The sequence below is a fragment of the Grammomys surdaster genome, unplaced genomic scaffold, assembly GCF_004785775.1.
Source record: "Grammomys surdaster isolate TR1022 unplaced genomic scaffold, NIH_TR_1.0 126109, whole genome shotgun sequence".
Lineage (NCBI taxonomy): Eukaryota > Metazoa > Chordata > Mammalia > Rodentia > Muridae > Grammomys > Grammomys surdaster.
In genome coordinates, this window is record NW_021620917.1 from 364,017 (window position 1) to 390,200 (window position 26,184).

General features: G+C 50.7%; 2 protein-coding genes across 3 annotated transcripts; one reads left to right on the forward strand and one right to left on the reverse strand.

The window, feature by feature from the left end:
- The first annotated feature begins 21 nt into the window (after positions 1-21).
- Pdap1 (PDGFA associated protein 1) lies at positions 22-10,383 on the forward strand. Its single transcript, XM_028756006.1, has 6 exons — positions 22-109; positions 3,389-3,480; positions 4,856-4,963; positions 6,988-7,109; positions 8,323-8,474; positions 9,660-10,383. The coding sequence occupies exons 1-6, from the start codon at positions 97-99 to the stop codon at positions 9,716-9,718; spliced, it is 546 nt and encodes a 181-aa protein (XP_028611839.1). The 5' UTR covers positions 22-96; the 3' UTR covers positions 9,719-10,383.
- On the reverse strand, positions 10,339-26,184 carry Arpc1b (actin related protein 2/3 complex subunit 1B). 2 transcript variants are annotated; one of them, XM_028756004.1, is made up of 10 exons: positions 26,096-26,184; positions 19,071-19,152; positions 18,153-18,257; positions 17,176-17,398; positions 15,925-16,032; positions 14,792-14,998; positions 14,611-14,686; positions 13,015-13,220; positions 12,222-12,312; positions 10,339-12,092 (listed from the first exon to the last, which is right to left on the reverse strand). In XM_028756004.1, the coding sequence occupies exons 2-10, from the start codon at positions 19,132-19,134 to the stop codon at positions 12,054-12,056; spliced, it is 1,119 nt and encodes a 372-aa protein (XP_028611837.1). In that variant the 5' UTR covers positions 19,135-19,152; positions 26,096-26,184; the 3' UTR covers positions 10,339-12,053. The 2 variants fall into 2 exon arrangements, with proteins under 2 accessions (XP_028611837.1, XP_028611838.1); XM_028756005.1 differs by having other exon boundaries at positions 26,071-26,110.

The window sequence follows — 26,184 nt, forward strand, 5'->3', positions numbered from 1 at the left end:
GAGGGACCAGGCCGGGCGGAAGAAGTCGATCTAAAGGCATTTCCGGTTCCGGTGTCAGTTCGAGGCGCCGCCGCCGCTGCAGCCGCCGGAGCCGAGATGCCTAAAGGAGGTGAGGGGGTGGGCGCGCGTGGTTCTCGTGGCTTCTCTAGCGGCGGCCATAGGCCGGCTACCGCCGTCCCCTCAGCCCGCGGGCCTGGGGCCTCTAAGAGATCCGCGCCGAAGGAGGCCATCCCCGTCGCCTCCCAGCCATGCGTGGGCCTCGACGCTCAATTGTCCTGACTGGGAAGCTGAGGACCGTAGTAGTCGAGGGCTTCTCTGTCGGGGATTTTGGGGAGACTCACGGGTACTGGGTCCATGTCCTGGAGGAAAGCGTGACCCAGGTGTCTCTCCTCCAAGCCTCGGGAGCGTCTGAAGTTTGTCCTCCAATTTGGCTGGCCGGAGACTGAGTCACCGCGTCCCGCGCTGGTGCGGGGCCTGTCTGCTTCGAGCATAAAATGTGGCTTCTGTCGAGCTCAAATGCGACCACGCTTGCCTCATAATAAGACCTCGACTTGATGATGTGGGACCTGGCTTTGACTCTTTCCTTGTACCGTAGCCATTAAGGATGTGCTTCTGAGCCGGTCGCCTAACTTCTTTGTGTCTCGGTTTTGTCGTTTCCAAAAGGGGGGATGTTGATTATATCTACCTCTTGTTAGGATGAGAGCCGTAAACTAGGTAACCCATGTACTCAGTCCAGTGCTCCGCAGCCCCTAAATTCTTAGTTACTACTGTGTGTAGAGACCAAGAAGACAGCGTTTCCCATCTTACATTGTTTTTACCCCCTTAGAATCAGGGGTTTGAATACCAAAAATATCACGTGTTAGTTCTGTGGCCTCAAACAAGACTTTAACTTCTTCTAACTCGTTTTCTTCATCTGAACTACAGGGATATTAATAAGGCTTGGTTTGATGAGTATGAGACAGGAGGTCAGGAGTTATACGATGATAGAATAAATCGCTCTAAGGGCCTGGCTAGCTCCCAGCACAGAACAGATGTTCAGTTAATGTTGGCAGTTCACATGTTAAGCCAGTTAATGCAGTCAGCCCACCAGAACATCTGCCTGGAGCTTTTTCAAGCTTAAATTGCTTCCTGTCAATATTCAGATATTAGACTTTACAGGGTCTAGTGCGTCTAAACCTAGTTTTCTGCTGATTTATCCTGTGTCTGGAAGAGCACTGTCTTTTGTTCCTCAGTCTCATCTTTTAAAAGCAAAGGAACTTTTTCAGCTCCTGACTCCAAGGTTGGGAATTACAGTTTGACAGTCCTAAAAATGAAGTCATAGCTAATTGACTTTGTCTTGATTTCTGAGAAGTTTTGAGGGGCAGACAAGGCTTGTTTCCTTGCTTGAGCTAATAGGAGAAAACAATGATTTAAAAACTATTTTAAAAAAATTCCTCGGGAGCAAAGGACCAATTCTGTTTTCGTTATACTGTAAATTTTTTAAGAGTCTTGAAAGAGCCTGTATAAACCAAACTAAGGTCAGTATTCCATAGACTAGTGTAGGGAATGTGATAACCAACTTTGATCATTACCACAACCTGGAGGTATTCCATAGACTAGTGTAGGGAATGTGATAACCAACTTTGATCATTACCACAACCAACTTTGATCATTACCACAACAATATTAAGAGGTCAAGAAAGGGTGTTGCTTTTCTGTTTGGTTGGTTGGGGTTTTTGTTTTGTTTTGTTTTGAATGCTAAAGCTTGGTATCTCACAATGGGTCTTTCATGAGCATACCTAGATACCCCTGGGAACTCAGGTAGTCATTAAAAATGGGTGGTGTAGGCTGTTGGCAGCCCAATTACAGCTCTGCAGCTGCTGTCTAGGAAGTCACTGTCTCTGCAGTGGTCTCCAGAGCTTGGAGCAGTTCTAGTTGTCTAATCATAGGTTCTCTACTCACAGCAAGGGGTCTGCAGAAATGAAGAAAGGTCCTGTTTGGTAATAGAGGCCACAGCCAAACCTGCATCAAGACACAGCTCTAAGACTAGCTTTAGCAGGAATTGGTCTAGTGTTGTGTCTAGAACCTCAGGGTATGAAACTGATCCTCTTAGATGAATTGTCTCTGACAGTCCTGATCAGTGTTAGACTGCTGTTGGGTCTATACTTTAATATTTTTTATGTGAGATTTGTATGTGTGTGTTTGTTTTGTTTTTTGTCCGCATGTATATAAGCACAGCATGTCTGTGCAGTGCCCACAGAGGGCAGGAGAGGGCATTAGGTCACCCAGGAACTGGGGTAACATGATTTGGAGCTGCCCTGTAGGTGCTGGGAACCAACTAGGCTATCTGAAAGAACAGCAAATGTTCCTAACTGCTGAGCGGCTTCTCCAGCCCTATTTGCTACTTTAATTCTGAATACAGAGTTTCTGTCGGTAGGTTTAGGGCTTTTAGCCTATAAGTATTCTCTTCCATATCACCAAGATAAGCATGAAGTATTGTGTTCTTTCTGTTGCCATTGGCAACAGTGTGCTTACAGAGCCAGTGCTGACTTACATTTTACTACCAACCAGTGTGTTAGGACAGATTAACAGAAATTTTTTTGTGCTTATCCAATGCCATGCATAATTCCAGTTGCTTTTGGAATGGTATCCAACTTACTTCCATGGCAGTCTTATGGGAAAAAAGGAAACTGAGGCTCTGGGAAGGTACACACAGCCTCACACAGCCTCGGATGGAGGAAATAGTACAACTGGTTTTGGAGCCCAGAGCCTTAGACTTCAGAATTCTTCCTCTTTTACATATCGACGTTGTCTCCTTGTCTGTGATACAAAGCCAGCAGTGGCATGTGATACAAAGCCTCTTATGCTCTGCCTTTGTCTTAAGGATCAAATGAGACCATGACAAAGTCTTAAAAGGAAAAAGCATTGTCGTGCCAGAAGAAGCATCTAGGTTTCATGCTTCCCTTTTTGTACCTGAGAACACTATTAGGAGTTTGTTTGTTTGTTTGTTTGTTTGTGACATGGTCTTGCTCTATCTTCCATATGTAGACCAGGCTGACCTGGAATTCAAGAGATCATATCTTGCCAGCCTCTGCAGTCTCAAATGCTGGGACTAAAGATGTACAACTATTATGCCCAGCTATATTTGGATTTTAAGAAAACAAGATTCAGTCAGACTGTATCTCCCTCTCCTCACCTCAGGTCTTGTTCTTAGGAACCTACATCTGGCAGTCTGTGCATGAGGTGTCTCAAGCCACTGCATTTGTCCTTTGAGATGATTGTAGGTTTAGGTGGTACTTGGTGAAGGTAGCTGAGGTTCCCTTGGGCTAAACAGGACAGCCTTTTGGGGGGTCAGTTTAGTGAAGGCTGACTTGTCTCTCACTTTCCTAAACTACTGATCTTTGTGCAGGTAGAAAGGGAGGCCACAAAGGCCGAGTGAGGCAGTATACAAGCCCTGAGGAGATCGATGCCCAGCTACAGGCGGAGAAGCAGAAGGCCAACGTGAGTATATGTCTGTCCGCTCCAGTGGTCCAGTGTGTTGCCTTGCTTCTGGCTCCTGGGGAGAACAGGAAAGGACTACTGTTCTCCAAGAGACGTCACACATAAGGGTGGGAAGGACACCAGATGGCAGTTGTGAGCCCTGGGGCAGCCAGTCACAGTCACACAGGGGTGACCCTATGATTGGACCAACAAGAAAGGAGTTTTCTCACTTTGTAGTAGCTGCCTTGGTGGTCTGCACTCGTCGTCCTGTTTGCCTGCCTTCTAGAGGCCCTCTCTACCAGCTGCTGTTCACCTCAGCTCCAGTCAGTTCCCTGCAGCTCCCCCTACATAGGGCTGCCTGCCAGACTGTACACCACACAGCCTGCCTTCCCACACCCCCATTGTCCTGTTTATTGCTATTGGCTCTGTTCAGCATTACCTCTTCTGTGGCTCACTAGTGCTGCCTGCCCTCCTCCAGTTCAAGCTGACCTAGTAGTTCCCTTTCCATCCCTCTGGGATGGAGTACCCTGTCCAGTCTGCTCTTACCTGCATCCTCTGCAACAGCGAATATCCTCACCTGAATTAAGGGCTTAAGGGAGCAGGCAGCCCCTCTCCCAGGATCCCTGAGATGGAGAGAAGCCATCTCTAGCTAAGATTCTGGGAGAGCTTTGTGGAGTTCCTGGCATGGAACCTTGGAGAATGTGTAGGTGACTGTTAAGAGAGGATCGATATAAAGTTTGTATTAGTCTTTCTTACTTTGTTTTTTTGGAACAGAATCTATGTAGTCAGGCTAGTTTGAGCTCTTGGCAATTCTGCCTCAGCCTCCTGTGCTGAGATTACAGATATGAGCTACAATGTTGGCTCTCTTTCCAGTGATTTGTGTGTGTGTGTCTGTGTGTGTGTGTGTGAGAGAGAGAGAGACAGACAGACAGACAGACAGACAGACAGTAAGAAATGTAGAGGCTGGTAGCTTGCCAAGGTGTGGTCTTGGGCATTTGGTGCCAAAAGGCCTTACGTGGGATGGGAGCACACACAACCAAGAAGGCATGATCAGGAAAGTTACTTTGGCAGCTGCATATAGCAAGTACCAACCCAGCAGGCACACAGTTTTCAGATCCACACCTGGGTCTCTGTGACCCTGTGAGATAAGCTTCTTTCTGAGCTGACCAAGGTGGCTATAAAGGATCAGAGTCTTTGTGGCTGTATCAGGACCTTTGGCCTCTGGTCTGGGATGCTGAGTGGCCAGGGTCACTGAGTTAGGACCTGTGTCATGCTAGGCTTGAGCCTTCCAGGGTCTTAATATGAAGGCCCACAGTCAGAGGGTGGCTGTGGGTGGTACATTCTTGGGGGTCTGTTTTGCATTTTTGATTCTGCAGGTTGTCCATTTCTGAAACAGGAAGAAGATGAACAAGAAGAAGGTGGAGATGGGGCTTCAGGTGACCCTAAAAAGGAGAAGAAGTCTCTAGACTCGGATGAGAGTGAAGATGAAGATGATGACTACCAGGTGAGTCTATAGACTGCAGATCACACTCGTTCACAGGGTCATACGTAACCTAGGCTACTGTGACCTCCTGACAGTTCTGCCTTTCCCAAAGTGCTGGGTTTACAAGCATATGCCACCATCCCCAGTTTGTTTTGTTTTTTTAATGGGGGGGGGTTTGGAGATGCTTACCATGGTAGCACAAAGTCAGAGAACAGCTTTGTGGAATGGATTCTCTCCTTCCACTGCTATGTGAGTTCCAGGGATCAAACTCAGGGCATCAGGTTTGCAAGACAAGTTCTTTACCTACCTCCCTGTCACTGGACTTAGGGTCTCATGTATCCTAACTTGACCTCAAACTTGATATATAACTGGGCCTGGCCTTGAACTGGTTGATGAACTGATCTTCCTGCCTCTGTCTTCTAATGATGTCATATTCCTACTGTTAATTACCAAAAGCTCTTGCTCTTGCTCTCTAGCCACCATGTGGGTACTGGGAATTAAACTCAGGACCACTGGAAGAGCAGCCAGTGCCCTTAACCGCTGAGCCATCTCTCTAGCTGCTCTTCCTCTTTGGGACTCAGGATCTAATGGGAACAAACAGTGAAAATGAAGTAAATGAACAGTGGAAAATCAACTGTGAAAAGTGCTATGACTCAGACTGAGAGAGGAGAGGATACTTGGAATAGCACTGTGTTGACGAGGTGGCTTAAGCCAAGCATGGAGCCAGCCATGTCTAAAACAAAAACAAACAGGCAGAGCAGTTGAGGCAACCATACAAGCAAAGTACAAAGGTCCCAGGGTAGAAACAAGCTATGCATGTTTGAAGACCAGAAAGTGGGCTCTGTGGGCTGTGACTTAGTGGGCAAATGGTACCAGATGGAGAGAGGGACAAGGGCCCCTCTGTAGTAGCAGAAGACAGTTGGCTTCACCACATCAGGGACTGGGTGGGGCAGCTGGATACCTTGAATGCAGGAGGAAGAGAACCAAGTTTGCTTTTTATCTTATGTGTTAAAGTGTACTTACCATGGAGGGGTGGAGTGCAGCATGCTGGGGGTGGGGGGGTGCTCTGACCAGCTGCAGGAATCATGGTTCCTGGGGACCAAGCTCAGCTCACAGGTTGTTGTAGTAAGTGTCTGTACCCTGTCCACCTATTGTCCCGTCGCTGATTTTGGCTTTTCTGGGAAGAGAAGCTAAGATGTTACAGTAGAATTCAGGAGAAGGCATCTATGGCTTGCTCTTCAGTGATTGGCAGTAGCAGGACAGAAGAGTGGATAGACTCCAGCCATGTTTTGGGCATGCTGAGGGAAGAAAAGATCAGGTTGGGTGAGGGTAGGTCTTGTTTGCCTGTTGTAGAAAGAGGTAATCAAGTTGGATGTAGGCACATGGAACCTGTAGTCAGATCAGTCAGCATCTGGAAGCTCCTTTCTGCTCATTTTAAGGAAACCTACTGTAGAACTGTGTTTTCATTTCTTCTTGGGCCTCCCCAGATAAGATAGTTTACCTGCTTTTTTTTTTCTTCCTTTCCCATTAATTTATTTATTCACATTACGTACCGATCACAGCCCACCGCCAGCCCACACCTCCCAGTTTCCCCCTCACACAAGCTCGCCCCCCCCCATAGAAGTGGGAGACCGCCCCCACCCGTACCAACCTACCCTAGCACATCAGGTGACTGCAGGACTAGGTACCTCCTCTCCCGCTGAGGCCAGACAGGATGGTCCTACTCAAAGCTGAGATGCATGTGAATTTCAACACCATGGCTCACCCTACCCTGGGAACCCACCATGTGGTTATTCTAGAGAAAAATCGGGTTTAGGATTCCATGGGAAGCTGCTCTGGAGATTGAAAGGGGCAATGTTGACCTTGAGCTGCCAGGCTGCTGGGGCCTGACACAGGTTGTCATTGTACACATTCGTTTTCTTTGCCCCTCCCAGATTGGTGAGATACTCCAAAGTGGTGTCCCCATCCTGATGGGCTGTTGGTGGCTTGGCCTTCAGAGGTCCCCCCAAGGCCTAACTTTGTATAACAGTCCTGTTCTGTCCTAGCAAAAGCGAAAAGGTGTGGAAGGGCTCATTGACATTGAGAACCCCAACCGGGTGGCACAGACGACTAAGAAGGTCACACAACTGGATCTGGATGGGCCAAAGGAGCTTTCTAGGAGAGAACGGTAATGTCTACTTGGTGGACCTGCAACCTAAGGACACAGACTAGGGCCCCAAAGTGGGCACTCTACCTCCCAGCCACACCTCATTGACTTCATGGGCTGAGATACCCTTGTGTCCTTTTAATAGGCCAAAAGCTGCTAGGATTCTAGCCTGCCACCCTGTTCAGAAGAACTTACCTGAGAACTCTACAGAGAAGGGATTTGAGTGTCACTGAGGCTGTGGAGGACACTGTTTCTCTACCTCTCCCTTAGGTTTGATTTGGTTAGAGTGTGTGCATGCAGGGTTCTGCCACTTTACTGAGCAGCCATGAATAAGTTACTGTCCTCTCTGGGCCTTAAGTTCTCACTAGTACAAAAAAGATCCCATTACTTTGCCCAACAGAAACGATGACCAGAACCTTGAAGCAGCCTTGGTTAGTCAGTCCTGAATAACTAAGAGACATCTCAGTCTGGCCCATCCCTGCCAGGATCTGCTGGCCAATAGTGTTCTCGCTACATCTCCATAGTGGGTGTCTTGTCGGGTCTCCTGAGTAAAGTATTTTCCCCATCCAGCCCTTGGTGGCCGAGTTTCTCATCCCTTCTCCTGAAGCAGGGCCTTGTGCTTTGCTTCCTACTCTCCAGCCTTATACACTGGAACGGCCTCCAGAAAGCCCCTCTGCTGCCCCTGCCAGGGCTCTTTCTCTTTATGGGGCTCCTCCAAGGTACAAATGGAGTCTTTTAACCTCACAGTCTAGACAGCTTTCCTAGTGAGACTCACAGGGGAACTGATGGGCCTTCCTACTCTGCATGGAATCCTGCTTTTTTTATTCTCACCCCACCTGGGGGGTTCACCTGCTTGGGAGGTATACCTGAGCTACTGTAAGAGTGTGCTGTGTCCTGGGGCTCTCAAGTCAGGTTGTGTCTCTTTCCCATCATCTGTGGTTGCCTGTCCACTGCCTTCCCTATGGTCATTTGGAACACAGTGTTCTCATTGTGACCACTAAACTCTGAAGTCTTCAGACACCAACCTGGTCCGTGCAAGAAGGCACTGTCCCCTTTTGGGCCAGGGTTCTCACAGGGGTTTGTCACCTGGGCCCATTCACTTTCCTTGCTTATTTGAAAGTGTCCGCTAAGTGAAATGCGTGGACCAGAACACCCCTCAGCTGAGTGTTCTCTTCCTTTGCACCTGAGTGCTTCTGCTAACAATGATGACGTTGACATCATTTTATCCAAACAGAGAAGAAATAGAGAAGCAGAAAGCAAAAGAGCGCTACATGAAGATGCATTTGGCTGGGAAGACAGAGCAGGCCAAAGCTGATCTCGCCCGGCTGGCAATCATCCGGAAACAGAGGGAGGAAGCAGCAAGAAAGAAGGAAGAAGAGAGGAAAGGTAGGTCTGAGCCTGTCAGCCCCAGCAGCAGTTACCTGACTGGTTTTGGACAGGACCCTGAACTGCCTGTGAGGTTGGAGAGCCTGAGGAGTAACAGCTGCCTGTTCACCCGTGTCAGCCAGTAAAGCTTTGCAGTCTCTGGAGAAGTGCTCCTGTTCACCATCATGGAGTCAGATGAGGGTTGGAATCAACAGAGCACTGTTTAGCGGTCACTGACTGACTCCGGCAACAAGAAGCCTCAGCACCAGCAAATCTTTTGAGTCTTGTAAAACCAGAAGTTGCTGTGCCTAGAGTTGCCACTCAACCCAGGTGCTTGATAAGGTGGAGCTATCTGTAAGAGAAACTCAGACTAGGCATCAGCCTGTGTGCCACTTCTCACCCTCCTTCCCTCTAGGCATCTAAAGGTTATCCAGGCTCTCACAGGCCTGGATATGTCTGGTGTGGAGGAGTGTTTTACCTTGGACCCATCCATTAGAAAGGGGGCATGGGTGGTTATGAGAGAGAGCCCTTAGCCCACTTTCCTGCTTATTTACCTAATTATGAGGAAACTGAGGCCTAGAACTGAGAACTCACAGGGCGTCCGTGTCACCCTCTCTGAGCTTATGTATCCTGACTCATTTACCTTCCCAAGCCAGAAAGGATGTTTGATGTGCAGCTAGGTGGTGTTGCTGACTTGAGATGTTAAGACTTCAGAATACGCCGGGCAGTGGTGGCACACGCCTTTAGTCCCAGCACTTGGGAGGCAGAGACAGGCGGATTTCTGAGTTTGAGGCCAGCCTGGTCTATAGAGTGAGTTCCAGGACAGCCAGGGCTACACAGAGAAACCTTGTCTCGAAAAAACAAACAAACAAAAAAGACTTCAGAATACACAGAGAGAGGTTGGAATTGCAGGGTTCTGCTAGGGTTGTCAAAAGTTCTCAGTAGCCACCAGACTGTTTGTGGGTGGACCTGAATGGACAGCCATTCAAGCACAGCAGGAACATCTGGTTGCCTGGGCCCTGTGGCCTGAGCAGAAATTCTCTGCCCTGGATAGCAGCCTGAATCAGTCTTGACTCTCTCTCTTAGTGCAGTCTGTTTGCACAAAATGTGTTTTGAGGCCTCAGTCCTGAAGTCCTGTGATTCAGAGGGATGTGGGAGGTATTTTTGCTATGTTCTAACCCCCACCTTTCCCTTCCAATCCCTCAGCAAAAGATGACGCAACTTTGTCAGGAAAACGAATGCAGTCGCTCTCCCTGAATAAGTAAGATGGCCTGTGGGAGGAGATGCCGGGGAACTGGGCCGTGCCGCCAGGACCTCTGCCATGTCTCACCCACCCTGTGCCCTGGCGCCACTGCAGCAGCCCCTATGGCCAGGAGCCCCTACGGCCTGGGGCCTCCTCTTCATCTTGGCACAGGAATTGTTCAGGGGATGTGGGGGGTTGGGGGGAGGGGCAGCTGCTATCTTTGAGTCAGAAAGATGCAGGACAGCATTTCATACGTAACCATTTGAATGTTTTTGCTGTTTTTAGAATTTGGAACCCTGGTTGGGGGAGGGGGGATGCCTGGGAAGTGGGGTAAGGAGATTCCGTTTGTCCAGTAGATTGCACGTTAGCGGGGAGGGTAGTGCCAGCAGTCAGCTGCTGTGGGAGTTGATGACAACCTGCCCAGATTGTCTGGGTGCTCACTCAGAGGGGCTGTCCAGGACCCTGTGCCACGAAAGGTCCAAGGTTTGTGCCTGGCCAGTTCCGTCCGACGAGGCCTCTCCTCTCTGCTCCGTCCCCTTCCCACCCACCTGGTCGGGGCTAGTGCCCATTTTTAACCCTACCCATTGATCATTTCAAGAAACCTCTGGTTACTGTGCATCGCCCAGACAAGACATGCTCCTCAAATTCAACTTGTATATTTGGCAAATTAAACAACATTATCATAAATCCGTGTTTGACAGTTTATCTGCCCACTGTCCCTATTTTTGCTGATGGCAGGTACCAGCAGGGTTCAGGGCACACACCTACCTGGGGAAACACTGTCAGGCTTTTGCAAAAAGTAAGGTACAGGGCCTAGATGCCAGTGACATAATAGAGACCTAGGATGTTTCTGAGGGTCAGCCCTGAACCTATAGCAGACTGGAGTGGTGTTGAGTTGCCCCCGTGGGCCTCCAGGGTCCTGCCTGCTGGTTATATCCTGATCTTCTGCTGGAGGAAGGTTCCCAAAGGCTCCCAGGGCTCACTACAGCCTGAGCTGCCACCTCGGTCCTTAGCGTTGTAGCAGTTAGGGAGCAGGCCTAGTGCTAGCCACTGAGTTACTTGTACATTCAGGCCCAATGAAAGGCTCCTGTCCTGGCCCCATCTGAGTGGGATTCCGCACCTGAATGACATTGTCCTTTGTGCTTCAGATGGGGGTGAGGGGACTTGAGGGTCTGGAGATGTCGGGGTCAAATATAGGTATGGCTGCCAGAGACTCAAGCATGACTTAAATAGAGATAACATTTGAGTCCATTTTCTAGTGACTGCTACCACATGCCTTTGGGCCTGACCCTAATTGATGGCTTCAGGAGAGACCCTGCAACTACCCAGATTCAAGGTTGGCTCTAAAATGAGGAAGGTGATAGCTTTTAGTAATGCCCTGTTGCCCTAGGACAGACTAGTAAAAGGTGGTTGTGAGATATGGTGAGTGGGGGTGACTTGGCAGGATTCCTACCTGAAGTTCTTAACACCAAACTAAAGTGTATTGCTTGGGTTGGAGGTGTAGGGGTGTGTGTGTGTGTGTGTGTGTGTGTGTGTGTGTGTGTGTGTGTGTAAGGAGACCATGGATGGGATGACCTTAGGCATAGGGCCTGTCTCACACTCCGGGGCCAGGGCTGCGGTAAAGAGTAATGGGAGCTTCGTGTGGCTTGATGCTTCTGGTTGGGTGACTTGCCTTACGGAAGGATGGTTCTCACCTAGGAAATCTTTGAGGTAATTGTCAAATAATTGTCAGTTACGATGCTGTGTAAAGGCTAACCCAAAGACAAAAGGCCTTAGACTAAAACAGAAATAGGGGATTGTATAGAAACCAATGATCATTTACCAAAAACCCAGTGCCTACATCGTAGTGGAGAAATAAGAGATTGATAACACTAAGGTCCAGAGCAAGGTGGACCCCATTTGTATCAGAATCACACCACTTAACAAGTGGCTTGAAACAGACGGTTCAAGGCTGGTCCTGACAGCTGAAGCCCAGGCGGGAGAGAGGGTCCCTGGACTTGTCAGTCTTGTTTCCAGTGGGCCCATACATCAGATTCCTTACGTCAGACACAGGCAGGCCTGTCCACATTTGGGATGTTTATTAGCCCACATCTTCAAGCTGTTCATGACCAGCATTGTGCTTTGGGGTTTTTGTCTTGTTTTTGGTTTGCAATAAATGAAAGCATTTCTTTAAAAGGCACATTTTTGTTAAATAGGCAGGAAAATTCGCCACCTGCCTCTTCCCCTCCTTGGAGAGAGAGCAGCCCCTTTGTAGACCTGTACTGTACCCTAGAAGCATTCAGCAAAGCAGCCCTTAGCCTCCCCAACCCCTCTCCCTCCTCCCCAGCAGTTGAGATGAGGGCAGCATTTCTCACAGCTCATTTGATCTTCAGGTCCTTCAAGGCTGACTCCAAGCTCTGCAAGGAGAGAATGGATAGGCTGCTTCTCTTCCAGCCTGCAGATACCTCACACCCATCTCAGCCCCAGCACAAAAGGGGCCAAGTTGGAATCCCAACAGAAAGACAGGCAGGCCCAGCGCAGCTCACCTTCACATCCCAGATGCTCATGCCGCCATCCATGCCTGTAGTGCAGAACTGTGAGCACTTGGCCTTGCCCCCGCTCAGCACCGAGATTTGACTGTAAGAAGGTTGGGTTTAGGGGCCAAGCAAGCTTGCTGGCTACGAGGTCCCAGACCCACTCCCTTGAGAAATAATATCAAGATGAGGTAAGACTAGCCAGGAAACAAGGCTTGGAGGAATAGTGTCAGTCCTAGCTATGGACCAGGACACTTGAGGCCTAGACCTGACCGCACAGGGAATAGAGAATGCCACTAATGTGCTGACTTGTGGGTAGGGGGACACTGTGCCTGATACTGAACAACCCTGCAGGCTGGGCTTAGTCTAGACATTGGGTCAAATAACCTCATAAGGCTTAGCTAGCCAAAGTACAGCAGAGTACATGCAGAGTAAGCTAGGGGTGGACCCCTGTGGCTGATAGCTTTGGGGTTTTGGAGGCTTTTTCCAGAAAGGTTTGGATTCCTTCAACTGGAAAGGAATCTAGCAAGATACCTACCCCCCAAGAAGCCCACCAGTCACTCTCCTGCATCCTAGAGGCTCTGATGTGCCTAGGTAAGCCCTAGCCAGCCAGATATGTAGAGCCAGGATGACTGCTCTGTTGGAGTACAGCCTGGAAGTCTGCCTGCTTCCTTCTGTAGTCCTGACTTCCGTCATGCCCATCCTCCCCATCCCCATCCAGCACCATGCTGTGTGGTCACCTCCCTCTGGCTCCCACCCAGCCCTCTGAAGCTCTGAAGTGGTTCTTGGGTCTTTGTGGAAGCACCTGACGCTGTTCTTGTGCAGAGAGTCCAGGCCGGCCCCTGTGGCTGCACCCCCCTCCGAGCTGGCCTTCTTGTCGAGGTTCTGGAAGCGCTCTCGGGCTGTCATGCCACGCTGGGAGCTCTGCTTGGGCACATCCAGCCGGCCACCAAAGCTCAATGTCCCCGAAGCATTGTCATAGGTAAACAGCACCGGGAAGCAGTCATGGCCCTAGGGAAGGAATGAGAGCCACTGAAGATCATTTGAGGTGGGGACCTCAACCCTAGATGAATCAAGTAGGGGCAGATAGGAAGGTTGTCCTCCCTGAACTCCAGCAAGGCCTGCACCTACTTTATGGATGTCTGAGACTCTTTCCTAGGATAGACTTCTACCTCAGCCGAGTGATCCTCCAGGCAGAAAAGAAGCTCTCCATATTAACAGAATAGTAGACAGAAGGAACAGTAGCTTTGGAGACACTTGGTGATGCTGAGTCCATTCCCAGGGGCCTGCCTCTAAAACTTATTTTTTTTAATTTGGTGTGTGTGCGCGTGTGCGTGTGCGAGCACATGTGTGTGAATGCATGCACGCAGGTGCCGTGGGTGCACATAGAGGTCAGAGAGTAGCCTATGAGAGTTCTCTCCTAAGACTTCGTGGGATCTAAAAACTGAACTCAAGTCATCAGGATTGGCAGTGCCTTTCCCCTCTGAGCGGTTTTATAGACCACAGGCCTGCCCTTTCAGTTAGATGCAACCTTGTCATTTGTACTAGTCAACCTGAGCAGAAATGTTAGGGCACAATTTTAGAAGGTCTCTTGTACACTCCAGACAACTGGGGAAGCACTGGAAACAAAGCTTCTATCAAAGCCCCCTTCCCCATGACCCCCACACTGGACAGATGTGCCAGCAAGAACATCTGCAGTCCCAGTTACTTAGGTGGCTGAGGCAGGAGGACTGTGGGTTGGAGGTTTGTAGAAGAACGTTTTAGCTGGCATAATCTGGAGTGATGGCACCTCAGGTCTGAAGTAGCCTTTGTCAGTGATTGTTATCTGAAATGTTATGATGTTCTTTTGAAGGATTCTCAGAGCCTTTGCAGAAACTTAATATTCCAGGCATGCCTGACAGACCAGGCAGTCTCCTATGGCTGAGAACCGCTTAGGTGATGGGTCGTTCAAGACAGCCCCTAGATCAGACAAGAGATTTTGGTGCATGGAATTGACTTGCTAAGGTGCCTTTTATGTTACAATAAAAAGAGCGTCTAGGAAGCTGTCAGAGCTCAGTACTTGAGGAACAGATCCCCCGGCTGCTGAGAAGCCGGATTCATCCAGCAGAGGCTCTTTTCTTTGATCATGTAACCCAGAACAGACAGAGGTTGGCCTACATTTACAAAGTAAGTTAAAGGCCAGCACGGAGAGCTTAAAGGGGAAAGAGAAGACTAGCCTAGGCTGTATAGACTTAAAAATGCCTTAGTTTGTACATTTAAAACATAGGAATTTTGTTACCACCGAGTAACCCAAACTATTGTGCATGTTGTATGGATGAAGGAAGGAAACCAGGAGAGGGAGGAAGACTGCGTGAAGAGACTACTTACCGGCCCTGCCTTTGCCTCCCCAAATGCCACTTACCGCTGCCACTAGACTATTTTCTGTGATGAAGGTGATGGCCAGAAGTGGTAAGGTCTCAGAGGCCAGGGTTGCCACGCTGAAAGAGAGACTGGGTCAGCTACCCACCACCCCCACCCCCACCCCATCCTGCTCTGGGCTTCAGTTGCAGTCACTCTCCCCATATCTCTGACCCTATACTCACGCCATCTTCTTGTCAGCATCTGCCAGGCACACAGTGCTGTCATGGCTGACCCAAGCGACTCGGCTCCCACTGGCCGAGAAGGAGACGCCATGCACCCAGCCACAGCTGCTGCTCGATTCAAACATCAGCTCCCCAAAGGGCATCTTGGAGCCCCACGGTGTAGGGGCTGGCCGTTCCTCCACCTCCTTGATATAGGCAGAGAAGATCCTGGAGGGGAAAGTGAAAGGAGGGGGATTGGGAGGAGCCTGGGAGAGAGTCTGCCCCCAAGCCAGACAAGTGCACTGAGCCTGTGGAACCTAGACCTGATCCTGAGGGACTGGCATATTCAGGCTTGATGGAGTCTGAGCCTCTGCTGTCTGTTACTAAGATGGGGTGGAATGGGAAGCCTCCTAGCTCAGCTTCTTGTGACCTGGCACCCTTGGGTTCCTGACCTGAAAGCTGACCATCCAACTAGTATGGTTACAGAGGGTGTCTCAGTCCCTGTAAGCTAGATATTTACAACCAGTCCCCAGAACAACAACTGTGTTCCAATTCTGTCCCCTCCTCTTGGTCCACACAATGCCCATCTATAATGGAGGGTCATAGATGGTAGCCTGGGCTACATAGCAAGATACTATCTCAAGAAAATGAAAGCTGCGGGTGTGTGCCAACCTAAAGCCTTGTGAGATGATACAGTCTCTGGGCCCAGGATCAGGAAAAGGGTCTCTGGTGCCTACAGTTTCCCAAGTGAGAATTCAGAGACTTGAAGAAGAGGCCTAGTCTGCCTGGAGCTGGGAGGAATGTGGATTCACTGGCCAAGAGTCAGGTCGTAGGTCCAGAAGTGAAAAATAACAAAGCAAGTTTTGTTGAGGTTATCAGTCACTCATCCGCTAGTGGGAATACGTGTGCACCATTGTCCTTCAATAGAAATCAGGACAGCTGGAGTGGAGGAGGCAGGGGAGGAGACCTGGGGGAGACTTTGCTGACATTAGAGAGATGGCAAGGACTCTGTCCACCCCGAGGTGCTGGCAGACCATTATGGTGGCCATTTGAAACTGATGTCTCAGGGACCCCAGATCACCTTGCTGGACATCAGGAGCAAGCCCTGCTGTTTGCCAGATAGGGGTCTCCCTTCCAGGTAGACGCCTGCTCACCTACACTTGAAGTCACAGGAGCCTGCAGCCAGGAGCACGTTGTTAGGATGCCAGTCCAGGCTGAGAACAGTGGAGCGGATGGGCTTTTTGATGTGTTTGCACACCCACCTAGACACATGGGTAAGAAAGGCAGGCAGGTTGGTATCGTGGATTGCAGCATCCCTGGGATGGTAGGGTCAACAAGTGCCTCAGGTATGAGACACAGAGCGCCTACTTCAGAGAGTGATATACTGGGTTCCTTCTGAGGTCAGAACTCTATGCCTTGCCACTACCAACCACATACGATTATGTGATTCTGAATGGTTGAGGTGGAATATAAATTCTATTTTCCCAGACTCAAAACTGTCCCTGTCCTCCAACACAGGGGAGATTAAGACACAGGTGGGGGCCGGGCGGTGGTGGTGCACGCCTTTAATCCCAGCACTCGGGAGGCAGAGGCAGGCGGATTTCTGAGTTCGAGGCCAGCCTGGTCTACAGAGTGAGTTCCAGGACAGCCAGGGCTACACAGAGAAACCCTGTCTCGAAAAACCAAAAAAAAAAAAAAAAATAAAAAAAAAAAGACACAGGTGGGACAGGCATCTGGCACACAATAATAGAGAATCAAATTCAAGGGTAGCCATGGCTACATAGCAAGACCCTGTCTCCAAAACACAAACAAGCAAAAAGCTTAGGGTTGGGAATGTGGTTGAGTGGCAGGTTCCTACCTAGCATGCATGAAGCCTTCGGCTCCATCCTAGCCCTGCACAGACCAGGCATGGTGGTGCCCACCTGGCACCCCAGTACTAGGGAGGCAGAGGCAAGAGGACCCAAGTTCAAGGTCATCCTGGCTATATGCTGAGCTTGAGGTCCTAGCCTGTATTCAGACCCCATCTCTCTCTCTCTCTCTCTTTTTTTTTTTTTTTTTTTTTTTTAATGTGGCCGGGTGTACATGAGTGGTCCCTGAAGTCTGACACCTACTGACACTTAGGTGACAGGCCCGGTTCACAGTCCTTCCAGGAAGCTCGTGGCAGTGTGTGCATGAAGCTTGGCATAGTATCCCCAGAAGTAACAGTAGTGTGGTCTATGTCCTGTTTATTACCAAGTCAGAGCTGTTGAGTCACAGTAGAGAGGACCCTCTGCCTCACCAGTGAGGACAGGTATACAGGGACATTCTGATCTTGCATCATGTAAGTCTGTAGTTCGGGGCTCCATCAGTACCCCAACCCAGGTTCTTCCACCCCCAGCCTTCTCTGGCCCCAACCAAACACCCACCAGTCATTCTCCTGCTCAAAATAACAGATGGAAATGACACGGGAGCCGCTGCCCACAGCAAACTTGTTCTCATTGGGGGCCCAGCGCACACAGCGGGCAGCCCGATTGATCCGGAGGATGACCAGAGTGGGCTTCCACGTGCGGCCCTTCAGTGTCCACACGTAGGCATTTCGGTCTGTGCCGCAGGTCACAATGCGGTTGCTCTCAGGGGCCCAGTCGATGCCTGCAGGATCAGGTCAGAGGACATAAGACAAAGGCACCCAGGCTACAGTGGCCACGTCCAGATCTTTAACTCTGGTGCCCAGGGTCTTGTTCACGCTAACCAAGTGCTCTGCCACTGAGCCGTGGCTCCAGCTCCTCAGTGGAAAATTTTAGGCAGGTGTTCTACTGTTGAACCATGGCCCCTGCCCCTGACTGGGGGATTCTATGCAAATGCTCTGTACTGCTAAGCCACATCCCCACCCGCTCACTGGCTTCCCCCACCCCTCACACTCTAGGTGAGACTAATAAAGCTTACTGGGAAGAGGGGGAAGCTGGCAATCCTCACTAGCTGACACCATTCTGGAGATAAAGCCAAGAAACAGCTAAGGACCGTGCCCCCTGATGCTGAGCTGTCCACCCAGCCTCTCTGAACATCTAAGATCTGTACACCAACATAATTTCTCTACCACCTTTTAAAACTTATTTATTTACTTAATGTCTTATGTGTGCCGCGGCTAGTTTGTGGAGGTCAGAGGACAACTTGTAGGAACCGGTATTCTCTGACCGCGTGGGTCCTGAGGATAGAACTCAGATCTTCAGGTTTGGCAGTAAGCCCCCTCCATCCACTGAGGCCATCTCTGTGGTCCCTAAGTCAGTGGGAATCAGGGTTGTTTTCATTGCAACCCAGACTATTCCAAGTAATACTGTGATGAGTAGCTGGCCATGCTGTCATGTGCCCCGCCCCCTCGCCTCCTCCCAGGAGAGTGCCGACCCACCTGTCACCTGCCCGTTGTGCTCCTTGAGCTCATGCACCTTGTTCCACTTGGCGCCGCTCTTCTCATAGATGTGCACCTCATGGTTGTTGGGGCAGATGGCAATCTCTGTGGGGAGACAGACGTGAGCTTAAGGAGGCGGCAGCATGGACAACCACCATCCCTGCCTCTGCTCTCCACTAGAGTGCTCTTCAACAGCCAGGCTGGCCTCTGCCTGAAACTCCTGATATCCTGCCGGGCCACTCCTGTACCTAGCACCCAGATTCCCCCACAGCAGTCTCGGGACCCTGGAGCCTCCCTTCATGCCACAGCTCTGTGTTAGCAGAAGTCCCATTACTGCCGTTTCCATGACATTCCTCTCGGCCCCGGGGCCCTCCTACCTACCATGCCCTTAAAGTTTCACATTTATTTTGTGTGTGAGTGCGCGTGCACATGCACGCGCCATGGCACAGCAATGAGGGCACCTTGCAGTCGTGAGTTCTTTCGTTCTGTCAATCAAACTCGTCAAGAGTGCTTGACAAGCTGAGCCATCTTATTGGCCCATTTTGTCGTTTTTGGAAATAGGTCTCACTGTGTAGCTCAGGCTGGCCTAAAACTTATAAGCCCTCTGCCTCAGTCTCCTGAATTCTGGGATGATAGATGTGTACCACCACCCACCAGAGCAGATCCAGGAAGCCCAGGCTGTTAAACAGATCCACCCAACATGTCAACACCTCCCTTACTACCAGGCTACCTCTGCCTGCCCTTCAGTTCTAGGCTCCTCTCCCAGGAGCAACCACGTGCTTTAAGCAGAGACCCAAGATGTGGAATCTGGCTGCTCTCCACCCCTCGAAGCTGTCCCACTGCCCCGTCACTCCATTGGACCCGTCTGGTCCCAAGCAATCCTGGTTTGGAGGCTACTCTGCAGAAGTGAGCACTCACGCGTACGGTCCTTGTTCCAGGCGTGGCAGCTGATGGGTTCCACCAGGAAGCTGTGGTACGCCATAGTCACTGTCTCCCGGACCTAGGGAGAGAGGCAGAGGGCAGGTCACCTGTGCTCTGCTCACCCTAGTTTCCTGACTGGCCAAGTATGTTACAACCTCTTGAGTCCCAGTGTCCCTCATCCCAAGAGAGCAGGTGTCACAAGATATCCCAAGCTGTAGGAAACAACAGGCAAGTGGAACAGAGCTTGGGACCCGAGGCAATGACACTGTGTGAGTGGGGGCTAGGACCCTGAGCCACACAGGCCTGCTACTCTTCACCTGTGCCTCAGTTTCTTCATAGTATGGGATACCCCCTCACACACACACACACACACAGTCCCATATAAGAGCAATATAAAAATTAATATCCCTAATCCACTTAAAGCAGAGCCTAGCTCACAATTCAGTTGGGCCAGTCAGTGCCCACTCCTCCCTTCCCAGGCCCTGTGGGTTGAACAAAGGAGATAAGACAGCTGGCGTTCCAGGACCAGGCTCAGAGCTGGACTCCCAAAGCTTCCTCCCCCACCCACTCAGGTTCTGAGGTCTCTGGGACCAAGGAGGGACACCCTGCCTTCAGACTTCCCAACAGCTCCGCAGGGCTAAGGAGCTGCCTCTGGGCCCTTGGTTGGCTTGAAGCACGCAGTCCCCTCCCCCAGGGCATTCACCAGGCTTCTCCCACATCCCGCCAGATGTGCTTCCTAGCCACTCCTACCCACAGTTCATGCCTGGGAGCTCTTCTCTGTCATTCTCTCCAGTCTTACCCCACTACATCACCCATCCAAAAATACCCAGTCACCTCCCCCAAATCCCTGCTCTGCCCAACCCCTTCCCCCACCTCTCCAGAGTCAGGATGCTTCGAGAATATGGTGAGACATCATGGCACTGTCTGCCAGCTGTGTGCGCCACAGCATCACCTGTTGTCTCTGAACCTCACTTCCCATCTGAACAATGGAGCCCACCTCTGCCCTGCCCCTACCCCACCTCCAGCTGAGGGGAGAGTAGAGTAGGGTGGTATACCTAGGCTGGGCTTGACAGCACATGCTTGTAATGCCAGCAGTGGAACAGTAAAAATTTGAGGCCATCCTGGGCTACCCAGACCTTGTCTCAAAAAAACAACCAGGGCTGGGGATGTGTAGTTCAGTTGGCAGAGTGTTTACCTTCCTCACCACCACATAAACCAGGTGTGTTGACACAAGCTTAAGAGACGGAGGCAGGAGAATAATCATAAGTTCAAAGTCATCTTCAGCACATAGTGAATTCCATCCAAGCCAGTCTGAACTACACAAAATGCTGTCTTATAAAATGACAACACTGCATAGCCGGTGATCAGGAAGTGGTCTACCAGGCTAGACGGATGTATTCAGTGGGTAAAGGCCGACAAACCTGACAGCCTGAGTTCAATCCCTAGGACCCACATGATGGAAGGAGAGGCCCGACTTCCTCAGGTGGCTGAGTAACCTCCAGATGCATGTGTGCCACCAACGTGAACACACATACAAGTAAATAGAAAAACAGTTTATGAAAGAGTAACATAGAAGAAGCCAGTCGACAAACCATGCTTTCGGCCCACAAAATGCATGATGCCCATACCTTTATTCATCAAGTCATGCTTTCCGTGGCCTCACAAGCACACTCCTGCCTCAGGCCTATGCTCAGGAAGTTCCCTCAGCTTATAATCCTCTTCACACACACACCCTGCTCTGGCCCACACCCTTGGCCATTTTCAATCTGGGCTCATTTGCATCAAGAACCTTCCACAGTGCACTCCCCAATAAGCCCTGCCCCGGGCCTGTCCAGATCCTGCTTAAAGGTGAAAACCTTGATTCCAGGTACAACAGGGACATTCTAGAAAGTTCTTGATATGGCATAGGACACCTGTGCCAATAGAAACCAGGACTATCTGTGTCATCACAACTGTCTGTAACTCATGCTGAGGGACCTAGTGCCCTCTCCTGGCCTCTGCAGGCACTACAGTCACATGTGCATACCCACAGAGACACACAATTAAAAATACTTTTTTTTTTTTAAAGTAGAAGAAACTCCAGTTTGGATCATAGCACTGTCATTGGTGGCTTTATAACTCTTATATGGTTCCCCTTACTACAAAAAGCTTTGCAAAGGCATGCCTTTAATCCCAGCACTCAGGAGGCAGAGGCAGGAGGATCTCTGAATTCCAAGCCAGCCTGGTCTACGGAGTGAGTTCCAGGACAGCCAGGGCTACCCAGAGAAATGCTGTCTCGAAGGACAGAAAGATCAACAGAGGAAGCTTGAAATCAGCCTAATCCATAAAGCAGGCCAGCAGAGCACGGCTAAGCCAGAAGCCACTCCAAAGCCCAGCTGAGCGCTGCTTGGTCCCTGAACTCCAGTAGAAGTAGATGCCCATCTTCCTGGTGGCAGTTAGAAGTCCAGGGCTGTAGCCTGGGGGCAGAACCTGTCTTCTCAGTGCGTGATACTCTGCTGCCCCCTACAGCAGGTTCCATGTGTCTTAGTGGATAACTTAAGACAACTGGAGGAGCCCTGACCCCAGTTTCCTGGAACCTAAAGGTTGTATATGGAAGCAGTAAACAGCTGCTAACTGAGGCGTAAGGTGACTGAGGAAAAGGTTCACACACATCTGCCAGCCAATCACACTTTAGCAGGAGTGCTGACAGCACAGGGGAGGCAGAGAGGGGAAGACTCATCTTCTCATTATGTCTGAAAAGCAACCCAACTAACTAGCAGTGTACCTGATGGCCCAAAGAGGAGAGAGGGGCAGAGAGTGTGACCCACTGCCTGTCAGCCACCTTGATGTAAAAAGTACACCATAGGTGCATGGAATGGCACACACCTTTAAAGCTCAGTACTCATACCAGAGGCAGGTGGACCTCGGTGAGTACAAGGCTAGCCTGGTCTACACAGTGAGATCCCCCTTCTCTCTCTCTCTCTCTCTCTCTCTCTCCCTCTCTCCCTCTCCCTTTCTCCCTCCCTCCCTCCCTCTCTCTCTCACACACACACAGAGGGAGAGAGAGAAAGACAGACAGACAGACAGACAGACAGAAGTGATGCAAACCTGTAATCCTGGCACACAGGAAGCTGAGGAGGACTTCTACTTCTTTTGATACTGCTGGGATCTGATCCAGGGCCTGTACACTCTATTGCTGAACTACACCCTAAGACTTCTCTCTCATCCATCTGTCAGAGAGGTGGCCCAGGGAGCCTTCAAGACTGCTCCTGTTCTATTATTATTGCCTGAGAAGCAGGGGTCCTGGGGGAGTCCAAACCAAACTTCCTGACTGGCTCTAGCCATCTCCTGCCAGCACAGGGGTGGGTGCTGCTCTCCCAGGTGCATGGCCCACACAGGGTTACTTAGGCGGGGCAAAGGAGGAAGCATGAACCGGGCAGTCATGCTGAAGAAGGGCCTGCCTCCCTTGGACCTCCTAGAAGGGGGGCTGAATGGTACTTTGGGTCTTCAAAGTGACTTGGGGTTTCTATCCTGAGAATGCCTAAAAACATAAAAGACTAGGGTCTTTGGCATGATCCTAATTTTTTTTTTAGACAGGAATTCTTTTTTATTTTATAAGATTTATTTTATATATGAGTACTCTATCTGAATATATACTCACATGCCAGAAGAGGGCACTAGATCCCATTACAGATGGCTGTGAGCCACCATGTGGTTGCTGGGAGTTGAACTCAAGACCTCTGGAAAAGTCGCCAGTGGCCTACCACTCTACCTGTGCCTCAGTTTCTACTGAGCCATCTGACAGCCCCATAGATATGAACTCTTAGACTGTGCCTGGTAGCACATACCAGTAATCCCTTGAACTCTAGAGCCGGGAGGAGCATGAATTTGAGGCTAGCTTCAGGTACAAAACAAACAGAGGGGTCTTTGTTTTGTTTGTTTTCTTTCACACTGTTGGGGATAGAATCCAAAGCCTTGTACATTCTAGGCAGATGCTCTATCTCTGAGCCACACCCCAGCCCCTCACTGGGGGATTCTAGGCAGGGGCTCTACCACTGAGCCACACCCCAACCCCTCACTGGGGGATTCTAGGCAGGGGCTCTACCACTGAGCCACACCCCAGCCCCTCACTGGGGGATTCTAGGCAGGGGGCTCTACCACTGAGCCACACCCCAGCCCCTCACTGGGGGATTCTAGGCAGGGCTCTACCACTGGGCCACGCCCCCAGCCCTCCAGGAATACTTCCTGACCACTGCTGAATGTACTTCCGCTGTCCGGCTATCTGTATCAAAGATGAGTCGAGGAACATGCCTGATTGCATTACAGTAATGCATCATCAACTGGGAGAGGCCCTCTGTGTTCCTAATGAACAAATGGTCAGAAAAACCAGAAGCTTCTACCTCAGGACACCATGGCTGGAAGGACCTATGCAGCTCCCCTCCTAAGCCAGCCAGGTAGAGCCTTCAGGCGCCTCTGCTGCTAAGAACACTGTTCCAGTTCTTGGGTCTCAGAGTTCCTTCTAAGAGTGCTGGGTTAAAACTGTCCAACAGGGTGCGCTGTTGCACATCGGAGACGGGAGGCTGAGGCTGGAGGATCATGAGTTTGAAGCCAGCTTGGGCTTCATAGGGAGAACCTGTGATTGATAGATGATAGATAGATAGATAGATAGATAGATAGATAGATAGATAGATAGATAGATAGATAGATAGATAGGCTGTTAAGATGGCTCACCAGGTAAAATTGCTTGCAGCTAGCCTAGCTGATGACCTCAATTTGATCCCCACAAAGTGGAACGAGAGAAACAATTAACTTGTAACTTGTCCTCTACCCTACACCCCCCCACACACTTATTTATAAGTGTAGTTATAAATAAATAATACTCTAGCACTCCATCCTGGCTGGGCATCCTCCGCCCTGGCCCCTTGGCTTTTCTTGGCTGTGTTTCCTTGAATCACACACACAGTTTGGCTAGATTTGAGACTTAAGCCAAGCAGGAGTTGCCTGTAGCAAGAACCTTGGCTCCAGAGGCAATCCAGGAAGTCCCCGCCCAGCTCAGCTGAGTGCAGCCAGCAGTAGCTTTTTCTTTTCTTTTTTATGGTGCTAAGCCTTACTCAACTTCCTGCTGTGGGTAGGAGTCTGTGTGGTGTGAGCAGCCCTCCAAAACCCCAGTTCTTCCTCCTCCTCTTCTTCTTCCTCCTCTAGACTGCCCTTGAAGACTGAATGAGAGAAAGTCAAATCCAGCAACACAGATTAAATTCTAAAATACTATAAATTTCCAGTTTAAAGAATCAAAACAAAACTTCTCCAAAACAGAATGTTCTCAATAACACTCGGTGCTGGCAGGGCTGTGGGGAGAGCCTCACCTGTTCTGTGCCTTCGAAGGAGCGTGTGCTAACTTCTAATTCCAACAGCTTGTGTAAGAACAGAAAGAACGTGGGGCTGGAGAGAAGGCTCTTTGCAGAGAACCTTCTTAGCTCACAACCACCAAATAAATACTCTAGTTCCAGGGGATATCATTTTCCAACACCCCGGGGCTCAAGTGTGTGTGTGTGTTTGGTGTGTGTGCAACCCCATAAAAATAAATCTTTAAAAAGAGAGAATAACACTGATGAACTCAGTAACTTGAAAAAGCAAACTTTTAAAGCCCTCTTTCTTAGGGTTGCCTTACTACAGAAAACCCTTTTCTGGAGGGTGTGGATCATTGGTAGAGAGGACTTGCCTAATAAGTTCGAGGCCCTGGGACCAAGACAGAACAACATACTTTAATTCTAGTTGAGGTTATTTGTTATTTTAAAAGATCCCAAAGTATGCTCACCTTTAATCACTAGGGAAGCAGAGCTCTAAAGAGTTCGAGGCTAGCCTTGGTGGGGTGGGGGAAGGGAGAGGGAGAAGGAGAAGGAGGAGAGACTATCTAAAAAACAATCCAGAGCAAAAAAGAATCACTGGAAGTTTTCATTCACACAGAACTTTGCCTTACACTCTTCAGTGTGTATAAGTGCCCGTGGATGTCCGGGGATTTGAACTCAGACCCTCACGCTCCCCCATCAGTGCTTTTATGCACGCTCCATTTCCCTGCCCCGCACATTCTCTTACAGTGGAAGCCAACCTGGTAAATCTATTTCCTTTTTATTGTCCACGTTTAGAAGTTGAACTTCCCTCCAAGTCGCTCTCAGGGCAGCAGCTTCGGACCCCACCCCACCCTACCACCACACAAGGCCAGGTTCATCCTAGTGCAGAAATGAGGTCGGCAGCAGTAGGCGGGCAGACACACTGCCAAGTGTGTTGGCCACATCTGGCCGCTAAGCCTCCGGAACTGGAAGGTCCCCATTTTCCAGGCAAGGCAAGTTGAGTTCTACACAGGCGAGGTGGCTCGCCTGCGTCACCAGCCACACCGCCCCGGGCTGGAGCTGCCTCGCGGGAACAAGCTCCATGGCCAGCACCTGGGCTGACTCCCAGTTCAGGATTCCTGCCCGCTCGCGGGCCCCACCGGACCTGACCTGTCGGGGTGGCCTGGCTGGGTGCTCCTCGAGCCGCCGGGGTCCGCTCGCCCAGACCGGGTGAGACCCAGGAACCTGGACCCCCGCTGGGTGGGCATGGTCACTGGGGGGGATGAGGCGGGGCAGGGGTGCTAGCTCATTTCCCGGTCGCAGCAACCCGGAAGGCTGCGGACCGAGGGGGAAGTGACTGGGCGTGGGGCCCTGCGCCCAAAGTAACGGGGCGACACAGGGCGCAGGGATCGGAAAGCGGGGCCAGGAAAGCGGAGAGGGGGCGCGAGGGCTGGGACTGTGCCGCCTCGATGGCGTCGAGTGCGCAGGGAAGCTCCGCGATTCTTCCCACCGCGCCCCGCATCCCCAGAACGCCGCCCCTCACTAGCTCCTCGCCAGCCCCACCCTCGCGGGGAGCCCCACCAGGCCCCCATGCACACGGCTCTGCACTCCTCTCTCATCCCCATCCCCCTCACCGTCGAACATCGCCTCGAGTCCCCTGACTTCTAGGTGGCCTCAGAGCCCACACACACCTCACGACCACTCCACGCCCCTCACCTCGGGTCTCCTCGGCCGCGGACTCTGGACAGTCGACGCGCCGAACCGGCTCTGAGACCCGCGCAGCGCCGCAGCTACTTCCTCGTGGG

Excerpts from the sequence above, each read along its gene's own strand:
- Pdap1 (XM_028756006.1), top strand. Across the intron at positions 4,964-6,987 it reads ATGAAGATGATGACTACCAG|CAAAAGCGAAAAGGTGTGGA; the intron begins GTGAGTCTATAG and ends GTTCTGTCCTAG. Across the intron at positions 7,110-8,322 it reads GAGCTTTCTAGGAGAGAACG|AGAAGAAATAGAGAAGCAGA; the intron begins GTAATGTCTACT and ends TTATCCAAACAG.
- Arpc1b (XM_028756004.1), bottom strand. The coding sequence starts at position 19,134 with ATGGCGTACCACAGCTTCCTGGTGGAACCCATCAGCTGCCACGCCTGG. Across the intron at positions 18,258-19,070 it reads CTGGAACAAGGACCGTACGC|AGATTGCCATCTGCCCCAAC; the intron begins GTGAGTGCTCAC and ends GTCTCCCCACAG. Across the intron at positions 17,399-18,152 it reads GCACAACGGGCAGGTGACAG|GCATCGACTGGGCCCCTGAG; the intron begins GTGGGTCGGCAC and ends CTGATCCTGCAG.